Source organism: Sinohyriopsis cumingii, chromosome 6, assembly GCF_028554795.1.
Source record: "Sinohyriopsis cumingii isolate HCF-2022 chromosome 6, ASM2855479v2, whole genome shotgun sequence".
Lineage (NCBI taxonomy): Eukaryota > Metazoa > Mollusca > Bivalvia > Unionida > Unionidae > Sinohyriopsis > Sinohyriopsis cumingii.
This window is the reverse complement of record NC_142966.1, coordinates 126261360-126282494: the sequence shown is the minus strand read 5'-3', so window position 1 is coordinate 126282494 and position 21135 is coordinate 126261360. Positions and strand designations below refer to the sequence as shown.

Here is a 21135-nt window from a genome sequence, read left to right as displayed (position 1 = left end):
TAAATCAAGTACCCATTTTTATTATAGTCTAGCAATTGCTGTTCAAAAGAGTGTTGTTGTTGTTCTGATTAAATATAGTTATTAGTTGCATCATCAAACTCGTTCATCCCAAAAGTGTTACTCTTGTCTGCAAGGCATTAGGAGAGTAATTAGGATATCAAGTTCATAGTTCACCTTACCGTTTGGCAAATTGGCGAGCTGATGGTTTGGCCATGTGTTAATCCATGTCATGCATCTATCAACATTTATTTGTTAGAACTCGGGAGGCTTTTCTTTTTCATCCTTCTGATCACAACTGGAATACCGGTTTATATCATCAGAATCTTAGACAGGTTAAATGCTTGTTATCACTCAGGAGGCCATATTTCTTGTCAGATTTTGACAATGCTTATAATATGTTTGCATCGTCAGGATCTCCAGACGAGGTAAATAATAAGCAAGATTTATAAATAATAATGAGGTGAACTCCGCATCTGATTGACTGAACTTGTTACTATTTTTCTGACTGGAGTTTAATCGAACATGGAATATAGACTCGTAAAGATCTAGAACAGGTTTAATAATCAAAATAGATTCATATGTATTTATGAGATCTTGCATCTGATTGGCTGAGCTTGTGACCGTTTGGGAGGATATGTTTCTGATCTTGAAGATGTTGGCCAAGTTTGATTGTAAATATTCAGCACAAGTTTGCTGTTACTGCTCGAAGACAAACAAGAGCGATTGACATCAAATTTTACATACACATTCATCCAAGTTCTTGTTGGTCTGAAATAAAAATGACGATCTCATAATTACTACTACCCCTGCACGTACGGTCATATCAGCATGTGGTTTTCGATAAAATATTTCTTGTTTCTAGCTGGTTCTACATAACAATTGTACTCATCTTGCATTACAAATGGCTGCAGTAGTGGCAAATCTTGACAATCTTCCTGCTTTTCCTACAGAAAGGATGGTCATATTTGACAGTGGGGTTTTCACTAAAGACTTCTTGCGATATCTTGTTGATTTGAAATGAAAATGGTACTACTCATACAAGAATTATTGCAGTCATATTGAAAATCATATTGCTCATTGTGAAGGGAGTATCATATCATTTTGGACAAAATGACCGCTTAGAATGTCTAGTTGGTACTAGACGAATATTGTACCAATCTGACGTCTCATATGGCCACCACAGCAGCCATTTTGAAAGTCTTTCTGTTACTACTGCTGCTGAAGAAATTGTTACATTGACATAGTGTTTTCATTAAAAGACTAGTCTAGTTGGTTTAAGCGCCAGTTTTCGGCACATTATAGCTCATTTCTCAGCACATTGCCTGCATATTTGGTAAACGAAGAAGCTGGAAATAATGACTTTCAACGGAAAGTTATATCAACGAGGTGTTTTCACCAGAAATTCATCTGAAATTAAAACGATGCCGATCTGACGTTTTGAAAATATTGTTATGGCTACTTCTGAACTGGAAAGTCATGAGTCATTTTGACATGGGGGACGTCCATTAATTATGTCAACAATTTTTAGGCAATTTTTTACCCCCCTTCCCCCACCCCTTGTCAACAACTGTCAAACTTTCAGTGACCCCCTAAAAAAATTGTCAAAATTTTTTTACCCCCCTCCCCCCCCACAAACTAACAATATTTTATACGGCTGGATTTTATGCTAAAAATAAAATTATGGAAATTAAAAGGTCTACAAATAAATTTTAATACATTTTTTTTACTTGTTTAACAGATTTCAAATTGTCTATAACACTTTGAATTCATGAAAAAAATCGAGACTTTATATTCTAGCTTCTATCATCTTCCCATGGGGAAGCCAAATGTTCCTCAATTGTTATAATGGGCATAGTGGCTGATTCATTAATTTCTTCAGATTAATACCATATGTGGTTAATCTGTCTACAGTCTACAATCTACAATGAATAAAAACAAAATATGATGATGCAAGACTATGACTTCCTTGGCAAGAGCTTAACCGGTTTAGGATTAAACTGGTGGGCTGTTGACGGGCGAGTGAGTGTGTGCCATACCAACGCACCGACTAATTTCCTATTTTTTGATTTATTAAATTTATTGTAAAAAAATAACATTGTTGACGTCAATTTATCTTGAACTCCCCCCTCCCCCATGTCAACAATTGTAAAACATCTTCAAACCCCCTCCCCCATTTTGTTGACATAATTAATGGACGACCCCATGGGAATTTTATCACAGTTCTTATGCTGTTTTGTTGGTCCTAAGTAAATGATGCAGACTAACCCCTGATATGTCCACTGTAGTGGCCAGCTTGGGTTTTTACCAATATACTTATGATACCTAGTTGGGCCTAAATGAGAATGGTGCCTGTCGTACCCCCAGTATGTCTGGCATGATCACTGTCTTTAAAGTTTTCTGTCGATGCTGTCCGGTACAGAAGGTCTTAATGAAATTGGATTTTCACCAAAAGACAGAGCTAGGTACCATGAACAATTTTGTACAGTGGTATACCGCTGTATTTCTGAACATTTGTTATAGGAACCACGGTATGCCACAGTTATATTTGATACCAAAAATTTAATATTCTGGGTCAGAATTCTGACACCGTTTTGTTTAATTTCCCTCGGTCAATAGCTGGACAAATATCTTGCTCTGATTTATAGCAAGTAACAGCATATTATATCCAGGATTTTATTTTTAATTGAGAGAAAATAAAATATTTTAGCCGACAAGAAAAAAAACAAACCACCATCAGAAAATTAAAGGATAGTACCTTATAGTATATAAATTTGCTATGTGTATGTTAATTGTTGTATAAGTTACAATTCAAAAGCTGTAACTAAGGTGGGATAATCAAGCTGATACTATAGGTGGGATAATCAAGCTAATACTATAGGTGGGATAATTAAGCTGATACTATAGGTGGGATAATCAAGCTGTAACTAAGGTGGGATAATCAAGCTGATACTATAGGTGGAATAATCAAGCTGATACTATAGGTGGGATAATTAAGCAGATACTATAGGTGGGATAATTAAGCTGATACTATAGGTGGGATAATTAAGCTGATACTATAGGTGGGATAATTAAGCTGATACTAAAGTGGGATAATCAAGATGTAACTAAGGTGGGATAATCAAGCTGATACTATAGGTGGGATACTCAAGCTGTAACTAAGGTGGGATAATCAAGCTGATAATATAGGTGGGATAATCAAGCTGATACTATAGGTGGGATAATTAAACTGATACTATAGGTGGGATAATTAAGCTGATACTATAGGTGGGATAATTAAGCTGATACTATAGGTGGGATAATTAAGCTGATACTAAAGTGGGATAATCAAGATGTAACTAAGGTGGGATAATCAAGCTGATACTATAGGTGGGATAATTAAGCTGATACTATAGGTGGGATAATCAAGCTGTAACTAAGGTGGGATAATCAAGCTGATACTATAGGTGGGATAATTAAGTTGATACTAAGGTGGGATAATTAAGCTCATACTATAGGTGGGATAATTAAGCTCATACTATAGGTGGGATAATTAAGCTGATACTAAAGTGGGATAATCAAGATGTAACTAAGGTGGGATAATCAAGCTGATACTATAGGTGATACTGTGAAACAGAGTAATCCTGCTGGCATTAGAGAGCCGTGTAACACAAATAGGAAGTGTTGATATTCGAATCTACATTTTTCAAGTTTTAGACTAGGCGGGAAAGTATTGAGTGGGATAACAATACCCGAGGAAGATATTTGTCAGAGAGGGCCAGTAAACATGAAATACTTTCTCAACAAACGGGAAAATATTTAATGCACATGAGAAATTACATATAAAAACCAGAAAACAGGTGTGCTCCTGAAAATCGTCAGGTGATTAGCAGTCTTACGATGGAATATATGAACTTAACACATTAACACGCACTCTTACATAACTCAAACAGGACATTTTATTAGTTTTATTACTTTGTTTTTGTTGGGAGCGGGAGTAACCTCCTTTGTCGATCATTGCTATCTCACCTGTTCGCATGGGTTCTAGTTTCAGGCTGGACCAATGCGAGAAAGAATGCCAGTAGCTACCCGTGGGTCGGTGGTTCTTACCCGGATTTTTTCTTCACGAGTTATTGGTTATATTGAAATATGGAATGCCCAAACAAGCCCATATCATTTACCTTATAAAGATTTAAAAGACAACTAAGTAAACAACGAGAGTTTTTAAGAGATTTGCAAATAACTTAAATATTGAAACCCCGAATGGGTTGAGGCCAAGGCCACCACACTCGCCCCCACCATATATATATATATATATATCTACGAACGTGTTTAGAAAATATTTGCTAATGACAAATATTCACTAAAACATAAAGAAACTGTTGACGTCCCTGTCATCAAAAAGTGACTACTGTCTCACTTTCCACTAACGAATTATTCCAAGCTTGAATAAAACCCAGCATTACATGGCGAGCTTGACCGTAAATGTGAACGGGTCTAGCAAGTTTATAACAGAATGAATTGTCGTATGTTCATATTGATTAGAAACAATTATGAAGAAAATCCATTGCGGGCTTTAGGAAATATAAACAAATAATAAAAAAAAAAAACTTTAACGACAACCTTAACGCGAATTTTCCATGATTGTGACCTATACCATACGGTAATAGGGACAAAACAGCAGTTTTGTTAAATGAATTCTCTTGACCTCATGTTTTATCCCATGTATTATGAAAATCTAAAAAGAGTTTTAGGAAATACTTGCAAAAGAAAATTTTTTTGTAACCAAAGCCTAAATCCAAATTTTCAATGTTTATGACCATGACACCGACATATAAGAAGCGCCTCAAAATGAACTTAGTTTATTATGATTGATGATTCATGTCAGACATGATGAGAAATATCCAAAACTATAGGAGATATATGAAAATAAAAAGAAAAAACTTTAATCAAACCTCTAATACAAATTCTATATGAACGAGGCATTGTATCTAAAGTAAAAATACATGAACACAGTGTATCACGGAGCTTGAAAAAGACAAGTAAAAGAAAAAAGACACATTAATTTTAATGCAAATTTGCTATGAGTTTTACCTTAATCTGAAAAGTTTGGGGCAAGTGAACCTGTCATGGCTTATCATGAATTCGAAAATAAATCCTATCAAATTTGGTCTCCTCACCGACAGGAATAATGAAATAGCTCAAGATAGTGTTTTGGGCTTATCGTGAATTTGATGTAATTGTCAAAAGTGAATCTAGTTTCAGATTTCAAGAATTTGAACCAGTTTTCTTCTGTTCTTCTAACTAAACTATATCTAAACTTATCAGTAGCTGAAGTTTAATTGCGTGAATACTCATGCTATACCTCTAGCAAATAGAAGAGTCGTCAACTTATAACGAACAGCAAATTCCTGGATTAAGGTATTTCACTTTGCTGTTAATTTTTACGTTTAATAAGGGTGACTGACAATATACTGTCCTGAAGTAAACTGTTATGCATACTTAATTTAATTTGTATTTCATTTAATTTAATATTTTGTAAGTTTTAAAATCTTTTTATTTTTATTTCATCACATGTTAATTTTGTTTACTGGAATTTGTTACTTTCCTGAAATTAGTTTGACCTGACTGTTTAGTCGAAAACACCTAAAAATAGAACTGTGTATCTTTTTGCTGACCTGGTTCCTGGCCTTGATTGAGAATCACGTAGGCAACTTTTTATATTTATTTTTGTTGAGGATACATAGAGTGAGATTGAGACTGTACTGGAATACGTGACTTTAGACATGTAAATAGCTTCTAAACTGTTATGGAAGGTGGTCACGTGACCCTTACACGGTTGTTTATTTTGCGTCTTACTTGACTGTATAACCTTTGTCTATAGAGAAATTAGTCAGTTGGGCTTTTTACCTTGGAATTAGAAAGTGTTTCTTTGTGACCAGGTGAGTCTAAATTTTATTTTGGGAATTATTATTTCTTTTTCCTGGAAATATTTGAGTGCTCATACAGAATTCTTGGACAAAGACATTTCTTGAAATTTTCTTCGGAAATTCAAACACTGGAATATTGTTTGTGGATCAACAAAGAACTGTAGACACATCCGTACTATAAAGGATATACGTCTTCGTCTTCCATTTTGGATTTTTCGTCGGGACTCGAACTTGAATTCATTAGAACATTTCATAACTAGGACTTCTAAACTTTAATTCGTGGATTATTCCTGGATTTGATTTCTTAAAACCTAAGTTCTTATTTTTTCATTTTTACATTGTTTTTCCAGGGAAATAAATTATTTGTTAAATTTTTCAAAGCTTGTTGTTTTCACTCTTACTTTGTTACTGTTTATTAGAACCTAAACACGTAACAACACCGATGTCCAAATGATAGCTTTCAGAAAGGGTGGCAACTGTCTTAACTTGGAACGTTAGGTAGATCGCCTCTTTGACCTAGGTTTAATGGGTCATACTTCCATGTGGTGTTATAAGCTTTGTCCGGGTTAATACATTTTTTATATATAAAAAACCCCACGGCAATTATATGCTTTCTATTTACGACTGTTTCTCTAATAAATGTTTCGAATACGACAAAATGGCACATTGTGCTTCTTTGACATACAGGGGCGTATTAACCATTAAGCAGACTAAGCACGTGCTTAGGGCACCAGGGCCAAAGGGGGCACCACAAAGTTGAAAAAAGGGTGAAAAGAAAAAAAACGAATGAAGATTTGTAAAACAAATTGATAAAACTAGTGCAAATTGATCATAATGTTTTGTTTCTTGATCATGGTGCACCCTAGGGTTATCTTCCCAGGTGTACGTGGAAAGGAGGGGGGCACCAAGATTTGTCAGTGCTTAGGGCTGTTTTCCCATTTGTTGTTTGTTGTTTTTTGTGTCCCGACGAGGTTTCTGACTTTGTCGATAGTTGCCAGGCATATAGGGCCATGAAGAATGGCCGCTCTTTGTCCTTTTATTTTAAGAAGGGCACCCTCTGTTCAATTATGGCACTTTCTTGTATACAGAAGTCGCCTGACTCAGTGAAAGAAATTGCTAAGGTACTTACTGGTGTTTGCAGGACCGGCGCCAGACTACCTAGGCAAGGTTAGATTCTGGCGCCCGCCAACCCCCCCCCCCGAAAATAATCAATTTCAAAATTTATAAACAATAAATCCCAGGAAATGTTCTCGTATGATGACTTCAGGCTCAGGTATCCCATTATCTGATGTTCTGATTACACCAACAAAACGGACAATCATTGTCATTTGCTCAATATGACTTACATCAGGTGTGCAATCCAGAATTATGGAATAGTATTTAGCAGAGTTTACACGAGTTAAAATTTGCTTTTTTATAGCATTGGCTAGAAGCTGTATAAGCTCATTTTGGATATCTTTTCCAAGATAGTGAACCAGTGTTTCGGGATTCTTAACTCTACGCAAATGTTCATTCATGATAGGATCAAAAAGGGCTAGATATTCTACAAACTTCAAAAAAATTTCCGTTACCAGAGCAATACAACTTTTAATTTCTACCACAGAATGCCAAGCTTTGCATGCCAAGAACTCGTACCAAAGCAATTAAGCGTTGCAAAATTTGATGCCAATAACGTTCCTCTTGCTGAATTTTCTGTTGGTCGATATCATCAGTTGTTTTTCCTTTAGTTAAGCGCAGTTCAAGTTCACGCCAGGATTGATAGTTTTCTAAATGGTCAGCAGTCCTCCCATGTAAAGAAAGAATTGACCCAACGTTCTTCCAGTCTGTTGAATCTGTTTGTTGGAGAGATGATGCACCATTTCTTTTGCTGACTAACTTACAGCAAAAACAAAATACCACATTTTTTGAGGTTGAATATATCAACCATTGACGGCGCACTTCTTCATTATTTGTCAGTCTCCTCTTGTAGTGTATAGGAGAAAATCTTCTGTTTTTTTAGTCTTTGGGAAAATCGTCTAATACAACCTGCTGTGGACCATGTTGTACTAAAAGCTGTCGCAAATTATCATTAGAACAAAAGGGCCATGTTACAGGATCACTGTAATCCAAGCTTGGTGCTATAACATCTTTTTGGGGGTACTTTGCAGGACTCAAACTTTTCTTGCTGTCCTCTTCCTCCTCCTCCTCCTTAAGACTTCCAGAAATATCCCCAGCTTGAGCAACTTTTAGAGTTTTGATCATGTGTAGTAGGTTCACAACATTCGGTGCCCCCAGTGCTAATTTCAGCAAGAGTATACTCATCGTGTTCTTTTTTTTTTGCTTTCTCTGGACGATGGTATTTCAGGAAGAACCCCTCTTGCTTTGCTAGCCCCTCAATTTGTTCTGCTTTTCGTTTGCGGTACTGGGCTCCAGAGGGTTTTTTCTTTTTCCCCGCCATGGCACGCTGGAAAATATCTATATATGTTACGGCCAATCTGTCTAATTGCCCAGTTGATGAAATGGGCAAATTTGTCTGCCCAATTCTTTCCCTGTTTATACCATTAAAATAAGGAGTTACCCCCCTCAATTTGGTTTCCGAGGCAAACTGAAGGGTTCGTATACGCGTGATTCCACGGAAAAACTCGTGGCCTATAAAAACACGCGAACGTAATTACGTCCTTCCTAAAAGTTTCGTATACGCGCGATTTTCACTCACTCATTTTGCTTGTTCCGATCAGCCTGGTGTTTCGGTCAGACTGAATCTACCCGATTATTTTTCCCTGTATGAAATAAACCAGGATAAAAAAACGACCCTCAATAAAACTGAAATTTATTTATTTATTTTTCAAAACTGTTGTTTGTTTGAAGAAATGCGCCCCCTGAAAGCAGCGCCCTAGGAGGCTGCCTAGTTTGCCTACATGGTAGCACCGGCCCTGGTTGTTTGTCATTCGCCTGTTTTAATATCAGCACTTACCAGTGTAAGGAAGTCGCTCGAGTCCGAAGTCAGAAAGTCGCCCGCATCCTCTATTGGGAAAGTATCTGAGGGAGTGATGGTACATCCTGGCGTAAGAAAATCTCCAGTCCCCAAAGCAAGACCCCCGACCCACATACACATCTCCACCAAAACTGGTAAGCGTGATCATCGTCTCGCGCTAACAGATAACGAATGAAGCAACATTCCCTTTGATAAATCAGCCCTTCACCCGTGATGATATTGATTTTCGGGCGAGGGGATGATATTACATATTCATTAAAAGCTGAAATTATTTGCATCCAAATCTGGCTCCACACATCGGTGTACATGCTATACACAAATTTTATACATGACAAACTAGATACTACAAGAAGTCTTCTGCGACATTTCTCGTGGCTGTGCAGCCACCGTCGGCTGAAGGGCTCTTTTGGTGACATGTAGATTATATTGCCTGAGCAAATCATGTTTGGTGACCTGTAAATCCACATGGAATAGCACAACCATCTGTCCTGTGGCCATTTTGAATTTCGCGCTTGATATGGCTGTTACCAATTACAGGTATGTATCTAAAGTGTAAGCGGGTTTGTTCCGGAATCATTTGCATGCAGCAAAATTTCACACTTTAATGATCAAGTGACATCATACCCACACCATCGTCCATCAGTATCAACACAGATTTGTGGGGTTGATTTATAAGACTATTTAGCTTCACACCGGTTAATCGCTGGTGTGAAGAAAATCAATCAACTGGTTCAAGAAGTGTAAGCATTTCAAAAACTCTATTCAAATCCTTACTGCAAATTTTATGACTGTGAGCTTGACCCCAAGCATAATAGAAGCGGCAAGCCAGCGTGTTGTAGAATTAATTGGCTACAGTAAGTGGTTTGGGAAATATAAGTAAATGAAACAAATTTAAAACTTCAATACAAAGTTTGTATGACTGACTTTGATCAAAGGGGTAAGAGTGTGTTACAGAATAAATTGTCTTTGCTTCATAGCAATGCATCCCAAACATGAGGAAAATCCATCAAATGTTGGATGACCGTAACCTTGGCTCAAAAGGAAAAAGGGTAAGCAAGAGTTTTGTAGCACAATTAATTCGAAGCATGAAAAAAAAAGACTTCAAAGGGATGGAAATAAATGCAAAAGAAAAACTTATAACCTTAATGCCAATTTTTCTGTGACCTTGACCTCAGAGTTCGAGCAAACCCGTAGTTAACTTTTGCCACCACCACCACTGGAAAGATTTATAAACCTTAAATGAATGACTAAAAGTTGTCATATTCTCTAAAGCCAGTGTCAGATGCATTTGAAGTGGGCATTCTGTAAGCATCTGCTTATTTGCGCATTGTCTTGATCCCCAGTAATAATCTCCCCTGATGACCATGGATTATGAATGAGTGATTATGGAATGGTATCTAGAACAGACATTTTCTATTTCCACTGAAAAACGTCGTGGCTTACTGATAATTGAGCTTGTTTAAGAGAACAAATAAAATTTTCTTCGTGCATTTTTTAAAGTAGACAATGACTGGTTGAGTGAGTGATTTACTAGTGCTCAATGACAAATCAGCATATGATAGAGTATCTTGTGCTAGGGTGATGGGATCTACTGCCTTGTCCAGTAACACATAACAGGTGCTAAGGCCAAAGTAAAACTATGTGACTGGTAATGTGGCCTACCACATTTTAATGGCCCCAGCTCTATAACATTTTATCAAGTACACAAAAATCAGTAATGTGTCCAATTTTCCCATTTCAATCAGTAACTTTTGATTGGCAACTGTGACATCAACCAACATGAGCTGGATAAAAAAGATTTTAAAAAGACAGTCACTTGAAGGGACTCACTTCAATGGTCAAGTTCTTGAGCAAAAAGGCTTTTTAACTTAGCTATTATGACAGCCATATTGGCCCAAGATCATCACCAGTTTCATTTAGGCCTAACTAGACACCATATGAAGATTTCTGGTGAAAAAAGTTAATAGGACTTTCCATTTAGGAGAATTAGTAAAGCTTTTCAACATGCTTTTTGTGTTAGACATACTTAATGTCAGATTGGCAACATTTTTATTCAGACCAACTCGATACCATATTTAGTGTTATGTGAAAAACCCATGTCGATTTCCAATTAGGAGTAGCAATAATAAGATTGTCAATTTTGCTGACATGGTTGCCATATTGAATATCATTTAGGACCAAGTAGAAATAAGTCTTGTGGTCAGAGCCCATTGTTGATATGACATTCCATCTACGAAGAGCAGCAATAAGATTTTCAAGATGGCTGCTATGGCAGCCATATTGGATATCAGACAGCACAAATTTTATAAATGACAAACTAGATAATACAAGAAGTCTTCTGCTGAAAACTTCATTGCAATAAAATTGTCCATTCATCAGGAGTAGCAATAACAATTTCAAGATGCTTGCTGTGGTGACCAAATCTGCATCATTTTCGTTAAGGACAAACTAAACATCAAAAGAACACATTTCATGAAAACCCCATGCTGATATGACCATTCATTGAGGAGGGGTAGAGATAAGATTTTCAAGTTGGCAACCATGACAGTCATACTGGACTTCTTGAGCAGCAGCCTTTTTCATCTAGTATCAATAAGACCATGTGATTAATGTGTGTAAAGTTTCATGGCAATTCTCCAAGTAGTTTAGGAGGAGTAGTGATAACTTCGGCTAACAGATGGATTTACATCAAACAACAGATTAACCCATAAACTCTTCAAGTCTATGAACAGTAGAGCTAAAATTCAGTACCAGTCTTCCTGTTCTATTTTTTAAACAGTGTTATGATATCGAAATATTTTTTCTGGGCCTGACCTAAGTGGATCTGGCCAGGATTCAAACCTGTAACCTGCTGATTGTGAGTCCAGCACACTTACCACTGAGGCCTTGTTACAGATAAGCAGATGAACCTTTACACCAGGAATAAATAAGAATATAACATTTCCATAAGTTTTTCATGCTTTATTTGATTTTTTTCACATATTTTATATCATTTCATTTTTGACAATTCATAAAAAATAATCTTTCAACATGTACTTCAGTGTACATAATGTACAGATCTTTAAAAATATTGCAACTGAATGAATGACTCTGGTAGACAAAATGCCAAGACATTCTATGAACAGGAATATAACTTCAAACACAGCCTGATCTAGCAAAGGTCACAAACTGCGAATTTGAAGAAAAAAGGAACAAAAATCTTTTCATTAAAAAAGATGACTTTTTAGTAGCTTACCTACGAAATGCCAGGTAAAAGAACATTAATTCCTAAAGTATGCAATATTACATGCAAATATCTCTTAACTGGAACAAACCTATATCAATCCTTCTAATTACCATAAAAACCAACCCTGTTTTTCTGACTGTATTCCAAACATTTTTGCCCTGAGTGACACTGTATTCAATTTAAAATCAGGTTGTGTTTTACTGAGCTGTTGTGAGTATCATATCTTCCTTTAGTACAAAATAATGAAACCTATCTATTTTAACATCCAAACCTGGAAGATTCTTCACTGGCAGTGAGTCCAAGCTAGTAAATAATTGCTGGCATTCACATATTTTATAATGTTTGGCAAGAGTTCAGACTGGACAGTTTTGACACTATCAGAACATCACTACGAACCAAACACTGAATTCCAAAATGTAAAAATTTAGGTCAATCAGAAATGAAAGTGACTGTGTTAGTGACTGAAAAAGTCCCTGTAGCTCAAAATAGTGATGGAAAAATTATGAGCCAACAACTTTGGGCTGTTCCACTGAAACATACATGGGACCCCGGTAATGCACTTTTAAAGTGGGGTATTCACCCACAGATGCAGGTTGGAATTTTCTTATCATTTTAATATGAACTCTATGAACCCTGGTATATATTCGTTTTAAACTGCCTTCCCTGGGTACCAAGTATGTTTAAATGGAACAGCCCTTAGTAGAAAATAAATCGTCTTTTTTGTTTTTCCTTCACAGTTCACTCATCTCAATCCTACATGCACAAAATAGGTTCAAGAATACAGAAAAGTGGGATGGAATTAACTATCTTTGATGGGTTGGGGTTTTAAAAAAGTCTTGTGGCAGCCAAAGATTGTCAACTCCATGGCTGGATTTTCTCAGCCAATATAAATGCCTATGATTGGCGATTTTTGTATTTTTATTGGAGAAAAAGTAATTGATGAGCAATCTGGATATGGCACTGATGAAGCTAAACTTCTTGGAAAGGACATAAAACATCTGATCCATTACTATGTTCAGTGATAGAGTGCATACATGTGAGATGCCTCACTTAGTTTCATCATCTGGACAAACTGTTAAAAAGAAATAAAATACAATTTCTCCCTTACACACACAAGCATACACATTATCTGTACTAGCTGTTGCCTTGTAACAAATTTTCAAATGCACATAATGGATTGAATCATCCTGTCCTTTCAATTTTTGCTACCTCAATGTCCTGTATATAGTGGTCACTTGTTCAATGCACCCTGTGGTCACCAAAAATAACCCCAAATACATATAAGTTTTGTACATTATGGTCAGGCTGGCATAAATCCCTGTATCTTAATTTTTAAAAAAAGGATTTTACTTCAGGGATGTTACTTCATTGCTTTGGTAAAATAATGAGCACAATTAGGTGTATACATTTCTATTCTAGTCCGATTCCTCAATCTCACAATTTGTCGATTTCCAAAGTGACTGCTATACATATATTGTCTGTATTTGCATCAAATATCCATTACTGGTAATCAAAGTAAACAAAACTTCACCACTCATAGTTTTCGTGACACCATCAAGCATATCAAATGAAAAGAAACTGAAAGAAATTATTGCACAAACTATGATGTATAAATCAAAGTATAGCATCTCCCAAGGAAAACAATACACCATTATGTATGATTTGCATGGTAGATACAAAGTTTTGTTGAAATGTATGAAGCTGCATTGTACATTTTAAACACATCTGAAAAAATCCAGTAACTCAACATCACCAGTGAAACCTGTTTTGCCTGGGGCACCACATATATTTGTTTTCAAGCTGGATCCAACTGCAAACACCCAGAGCTACCATCACATAATGCACCAGCAGATCTGGATCTATTCAGTTAGAACTAATCAGTGGAACAAAAAACACTGACACTGACCTACCAGTGCATTATGCAACAGCAGATCAAGGTCCATCACATTATAGCTACACTCAATTTGTAAGCGATTACACACAATAAATGTATGTTGTAAAAAGGATCATACATCAAAAGTATCCTGCACGTGAATGTCAATTAATTTTAAAGTATTGAAGAATTCATTTTTAGGTCAAACTGAAATTATTGTGTTTTTCTGTGTTTTCTTTTCTCCGTTTCATCCTTTAGTTTATTCCCGTATGCCTGAAATGACTACCCTAAACATAACTACAAGCTTCAGCAGTGTTGCACCATGACTTAGCTATCAAGAAGACATTTTATATATTTCTGTTCTCCATAATGATCAAGATATAGGGATTTGCTCAATGGTTGGTGATGGGGTGGGGTGCACCAACAGCTTGTGGCAGTTGTAATAAAGTACTATCCTTTGCAATAAAATCTTAATCCTGACCTTGAGACTTCAGTATGCATTTCCTCCCGAAAATCAATATTTAAACGAAATGTTATGTTTAGTTTCTATATTCAAAAGACCCGTAACATCCAAGATTGTTCCATATGAGATGCATTTTCAAGATGGGAAGAAAAAAGGCATATTGTTCAAAAGAAATAATGCTGATTATGACATTCACATTGTTTGTGAGATGCAAAATACGTGTTAACTTCTGGATAAGCAATGTTCTACTGTATTTTAAAATAGTTATGTATGTTGAGATTGTCTCAAAACAACGTCAATATTTAATATAAATGTAATTTTGTGCTACAGTAATATTATTGCATTCCAATCATTTCCTTACACATATCTACTGACGGTGTTAAGGGTTTACACAGAGTATCCCCTATGGGGTATAAGACTGAGAGTAAAAAATCCCCATGGTGTCAGAATTGGGGTTCAGTACAAGTAAAAAACAAATAAACCATGGTGTCAAAACTGGGGGTCAAATTAAAAATTTGTGGTGTCTCTGATGCACAAATGATGGTAAAGGGAAACAATTAATTATTCTTGAGATGTAAAATCCAAGTTTCCTCATGAAGACAAGAATATGTTTGTGCCTTTGTCCAAAATGGAGTACATGAGACTAAGCCCATAAAAGGTACCTGTAAATGTATGAGACAACATTTGTACCAAATTTTATTTGAATACATTGAATGGTTCTTATGCTATGCTAGTTAAAAGTGACACCACAAATGTGAATGTGTGATGTCAAGGGCAATAGGCGTCTCACATGGGCTGGTGACTGTTCAACAGCTAACATCTACCTTGTAGCCAAATGCAAAACTAGATAGCCAAGTACTCAAGGTCAGCTGGATGTTTTGTGAAGAAACTTATTCCAATGCTCTTGATTGTACATGTAATGAAAACAATGGAATCCTCTAATTTTTGTATATCCATCCATATCCGACGGCACAACAGCCTAATTTGTCCCATGTTGATAGGCTTTTGTGCCAGGTTGTATTCTGTCAAATCAGGTCAATTTCTTTATAAAAATTTTTTTTACAAGACATCTGTGGGCAATTAATGTTTACAAACAGTGGCCATATTTGATGCTAAAGTAACATCATTTGCACAAGGTTGCAAGCCCTTAATGTCAGGATGCTTTCTTTCAAACTGGGTCTAATTTTTTTAAGAGATTTTTTGAAAACAAATAATCTATTAAAACAAGTTTACAGTTTGTAGATCAGCCATGTTTAATTACAGATTTTCAGCATTTTGTGAAACATATGAACACCTTTCATGCCAGGATGCCAGCAGTCACATTTGGTCAAATGCTGATAAGCATTTTTGACAAGTCAAGGGTTTTTCTATTTTTAGCAATGGTGGCCATATTTGATAGTGGATCAGTAACATCTGTACAAATATGAGGGCCTCAAGGTAGATTAGTTCTTGGCTAATTGTGTTACCCTCTTTAAATAAAGTCATTATTATTATTATTATTATTATTACTATCATTATATCTTTTCAACCCAGTATGCTTTCAGTCAAATTTGGTCAAATTGTTTGGCATTTTTTCCTTCTTTTCTGTTTTTAGTAACAGTGGATGACCATTATATGTACAAAATTAAAATTTCTTTGTAAAAAGATGCTATATATATTTTGACCTGGTGGGCAAAACATCAATAAAAGGCACTCCAGGTTTATGAGACAATGTTCATACCAAATTACATAAGAATACATAGAATGGTTCTTGAGCTGCGCAAATTGCCACAATAATTCTTGTCAAGATAATTAAACAGTCAAGGGCTATAACCCTCTTGTCAAGATAATTAAACAGTCAAGGGCTATAACCCTCTCCAAACTTAAGTGGACATGATAAAACCCATAAAAGGCACATCTAGGTTAACAAGAAAGTGTACATGCCAAAATGCATGAGAATATTCTTGCCATGGGATAAGGGCATTTATTCAGCACATGACAGGCTATACATGGTGGCCAGTTTATCTTTTACAGGAAAATCCTGGGAGGAACTAGTGCCCCATAGCAACTAATGGCAAGCTTTCATACATATCCATGTTCGCTAAGTCCAAGACCTGAACCGATGCCAACAGGTGTAGGATATCAGTGATCTGTAATGGCTAGTGCCTTAGATCACTAACACCCAGTCCCACATCAGAATGTATTGAGTAGTTACTGAAATGTGCAAGCAGCATCCTATGTGACAATGTGAAGCTAACTGTTACGGGCCAAAACTAAACTATAACGGTCAAAAGGATCTGCTAAAGCAAAGATGTAAAATTAATTGGACCCCCCCCCCCCCAAACAAACAGTAACTTCATCAAAACTTGTCAACAAACCTTTGAATGACACATCTAGGTGTCACAGGCATTTCACCTATCAAATAGCATCATCATTAATATACAGTCACTTAGAAGTCGAATCCTTCAGCAAACTGCACAGACCCATAATACACAAGCAGATATGGGTCTATGCAGCTTGTTAGAAGTAATTGGCAGAACAAACAAAATAACCTCTGATCTGTCTGTGCATTTTGTGATGGTAGATCTGGGTCTATACTGTTCGCAACTAGACCAAACTTTTAAGCGAGCATATCGTATTTACAAGAAGGAATGGATGGACAGAGTAAAATAGGGAAAGAAAAGACAATTACTAAAGTGCTCCAACATCTCAATGCAGGGATCTATTAAACACAACATATGTAAAACACCTACTTTAACAAACTAACTTTTAACAATTCAACATAAAGGAATGAAATAGATAATGTGAAGAAAATACAGACATAATGTCTTGGCATTGTGTACCCTCTCTTTGGTGACATTCATTCCTGAGGAATTGTATGTCATGATTTTTATATAAATAAAAAAAAAAATGGCATATCATCAAATTGTATTTTTTTTTTACAAATTAACCAGCAACAAAATGTCATGCAGAAATAGGTATCTTTTATGACCTCTTCCTTTACATAACAAACCTTTCTGTCTCTCTCTCCTTTATCAGAATCGCTCACGTACAATATACATATTTATTAACAAAGCCCTACAAGTTCATGTCTTTTTCCATTCAAAGTACTCCTCAAAGCATCAAATACATTTGAAAACTGCTGATCAGAGATGATAAAAATGTGCAAGGGAAAAATAGTCCCCAAATAAATAATATTAATGTACATGAACATCGTTAAAAATATATATATATATATCTCATGGAAAGGCCAAACCTTTCATGAACAGCAGCCTCAGATATGAATTATTCCATAAAAATGTGATATTTTGTGACTGACCATGTCTCAGAATAATATTTTAAGCTGCCTTTCTGTCAATCCATGAGAGATCGGGACAAGTCCATGTCATACTATCATGACATACAGCTTTCCACTTGAATTTATTTTTATGCAAGAGGACCAAGTGAGCCTGATATCACTTACCTAGCTTGCATAGCTTATCCATTGACCACTCCACTAATCAGACTCAGGATTAGTGCAAAAACACAACCTATGCAACAATGCCCCAAACTTTACATCAACTTCAATTTACCAATAAAGTCATCTCAAAATTCTTTCCAATGATAAAAGCTTAATTAAAATGCACATCTTCTTCCCCATGATAAAAGATCTTTAAAAGTTTTAAGTTTAAAGATGAAGTATTAATTTTGAGTCAACAAAGTCTAAGTTTAAATTCCAAATATTGTGAGCAACAAAAATGAACATATGAAATGCCATAAAATAATGCCCAAAATATGTGATAACATGGAAATGGCATGTTTTAGGCACTTCAACATGGAAATACCAGCAAATGTCAAACTTTATTATACCAAGTACCTCAAACTAGCTTCCCAATGTTTAAAAATTAAAAAAGAAATCTGCAAATAAATTATAAACATAGACATGATTTCTACATGAACTATGTTCTTATTGGGGCAAAATCAATATTCTTAAAAAAAACCCAGCAACTACTTGCAAATATCTATAATTCTGATCCTTAATGACAACACTGCACATAATTTATGCTAGCTGACAACTGTACCTTTTCTTAAACAATATTTCTTCTCTCTTCTTTTTCTTTAGTTAGAAATTACTATTTAATTCCTCCAGATTGGCCAATCACTTTATTAACATGCACTGATCTCACTCAAAATAAAACTCATCCAAGAGCCCAATGACACCAGCCTTTATTCCTAAGTTTTTAATCAAAATCAGATCAGAAATATGACATCCAACTCAGCTAAAAAGAGTACATGATCAAGGCAGTATTATGAGTTGTTCATTATCAAAGTTGTAAGATCTTGATGATATAAATACATATTCCATATTTTATCAGATCAGAAACATGGACTCCACAGTGGTAACAAGCTCAGCCAATTCAATTAATGAGAACCTCATTAATATGCATGGATATCACTCATTATCAAACTGATCCAAGATCTTCATGATTGGTAACAAGCTCAGCCAATTCAATTAATGAGAACCTCATTAATATGCATGGATATCACTCATTATCAAACTGATCCAAGATCTTCATGAGTGGAAACAAGCTCAACCAATCAGAAGCAAGAAAACCCGATTAATATGCATGGATATCACTCGTTATCAAACTGATCCAAGATCTTCATGAGTGGAAACAAGCTCAACCAATCAGAAGCAAGAAAACCCGATTAATATGCATGGATATCACTCGTTATCAAACTGATGCAAGATCTTCAAGAGTGGAAACAAGCTCAATCAATCAGAAGCAAGAAAACCCGATTAATATGCATGGATATCACTCATTATCAAACTGATCCAAGATCTTCATGATTGGTAACAAGCTCAGCCAATTCAATTAATGAGAACCTCATTAATATGCATGGATATCACTCATTATCGAACTGATCCAAGATCTTCGAGAGTGGAAACAAGCTCAATCAATCACATGCAAGATAACCTCATTAATATGTATGGATATCACTCATCATCAAACTGATCCAAGATCTTCATGAGTGGAAACAAGCTCAACCAATCACATGCAAGATAACCTCATTAATATGCATGGATATCACTCATCATCAAACTGATCCAAGATCTTCATGAGTGGAAACAAGCTCAACCAATTAGAAGCAAGAAAACCCGATTAATATGCATGGATATCACTCGTTATCAAACTGATCCAAGATCTTCAAGAGTGGAAACAAGCTCAATCAATCAGAAGCAAGAAAACCCGATTAATCTGCATGGATATCACTCATTATCAAACTGATCCAAGATCTTCATGATTGGTAACAAGCTCAGCCAATTCAATTAATGAGAACCTCATTAATATGCATGGATATCACTCATTATCAAACTGATCCAAGATCTTCAAGAGTGGAAACAAGCTCAATCAATCACATGCAAGATAACCTCATTAATATGTATGGATATCACTCATCATCAAACTGATCCAAGATCTTCATGAGTGGAAACAAGCTCAACCAATCACATGCAAGATAACCTCATTAATATGCATGGATATCACTCATCATCAAACTGATCCAAGATCTTCATGATATCATGTTCTGAGTTTAATCAGCTCAGATATACAGACACCCGAGTGGAAACAAGCTCAACCATTCAGATGCAAGATACCTCATTAATATGCACGGTATCACTCATGTCTAAGATCTTGATGTTATAAGAATCAGTTCCAAATGTAAATAAATCTTTATTTGAAATATGGTCTCTTGAATGGAAACACTCAACCAATCAGATGCAAGATAACCTCATTAATGTGTATAGACCTCACTCATATTCAGACTCGTCTAATATAATGAGGATATGAGGCTAGATTCCAAATATTGTTTAAATCAGAAAAAGTGGGGTAACAAACAAATGTTGCTGGACAAATGTCAGATCATGGGCACATGGCTACACCTTAAGCTCACCTTAATCTTGGTATGCCATACAGTAAGGTAAATTAAAAATAAAACACTTTATCAAGTGGCAGTTTACTGTCAATACAGCCAGTGGTTTTACTACTGAAAGGATCTTAAGGCAAGTCCTTTTCATTTCAACTGGACACATGCTACATAATAATTTGTTGGCATTATTATATTCAAGCTTCATTCTTATAGGTTAACTGTCATGTTTTTCCAATTCACATCAAATCAATTCCACCCTACTCATTCTTGAAATACTCCCTGTATACAGGACCAAAAAGCAGTTATCAAACAATGACTTTTGAGAAAGAAAAAGAAAGAAAAAAAACAGAGAAAATTTCCACCTCAGAATAAATAACTCATTCTCCGAATAATAACTCCAAATTTAGTTCAATCCACTATGGTGGCCATTACTCAATATTTCACTGAAAGCAGTCTCAAAACTCTGCTTCAGTTCAGCATAGGAGACCACCAAAACATTCTGTTCATCTCTTGACATCAGACTGATTTTTTCAGGAACACCTGCATCCAGCTAAAAAAATAAAAAAAGGGTATTACATTGAGCTATAATACGGCATGGCTGGTCAAAGCTGGTCTGTAGTATATGATTTAGCAACAACGAACTGTTCGAAAATTTTGGGCTTTCATGTATTCCTTGAACCAGCTCATGCTTTTTCCATGCTGCCTGAAGCAAGTAACAAGACCAGTCTAGGTAATAGAGTACATGATAGCAGTGCATGAGAAATAAGTCCAGGTACCAGTGCATAAGAGATAAGTCAAGATTGC

The 21135-nt window shown here is 35.8% G+C and overlaps 1 protein-coding gene across 1 annotated transcript in view; it reads right to left on the bottom strand.

Moving 5' to 3' along the window:
- Positions 1 to 11826: 11826 nt before the first annotated feature.
- The window catches only part of LOC149797904 (PAN2-PAN3 deadenylation complex subunit pan3-like), an 83348-nt gene continuing 74039 nt past the window's right edge, over positions 11827 to 21135 (bottom strand). The window contains exon 18 of the mRNA XM_089962946.1: positions 11827 to 20881. Within this exon, the coding sequence (XP_089819072.1) occupies positions 20735 to 20881 (147 nt within the window). The 3' untranslated portion in view covers positions 11827 to 20734. The remainder of the gene's footprint in view (positions 20882 to 21135) is intronic.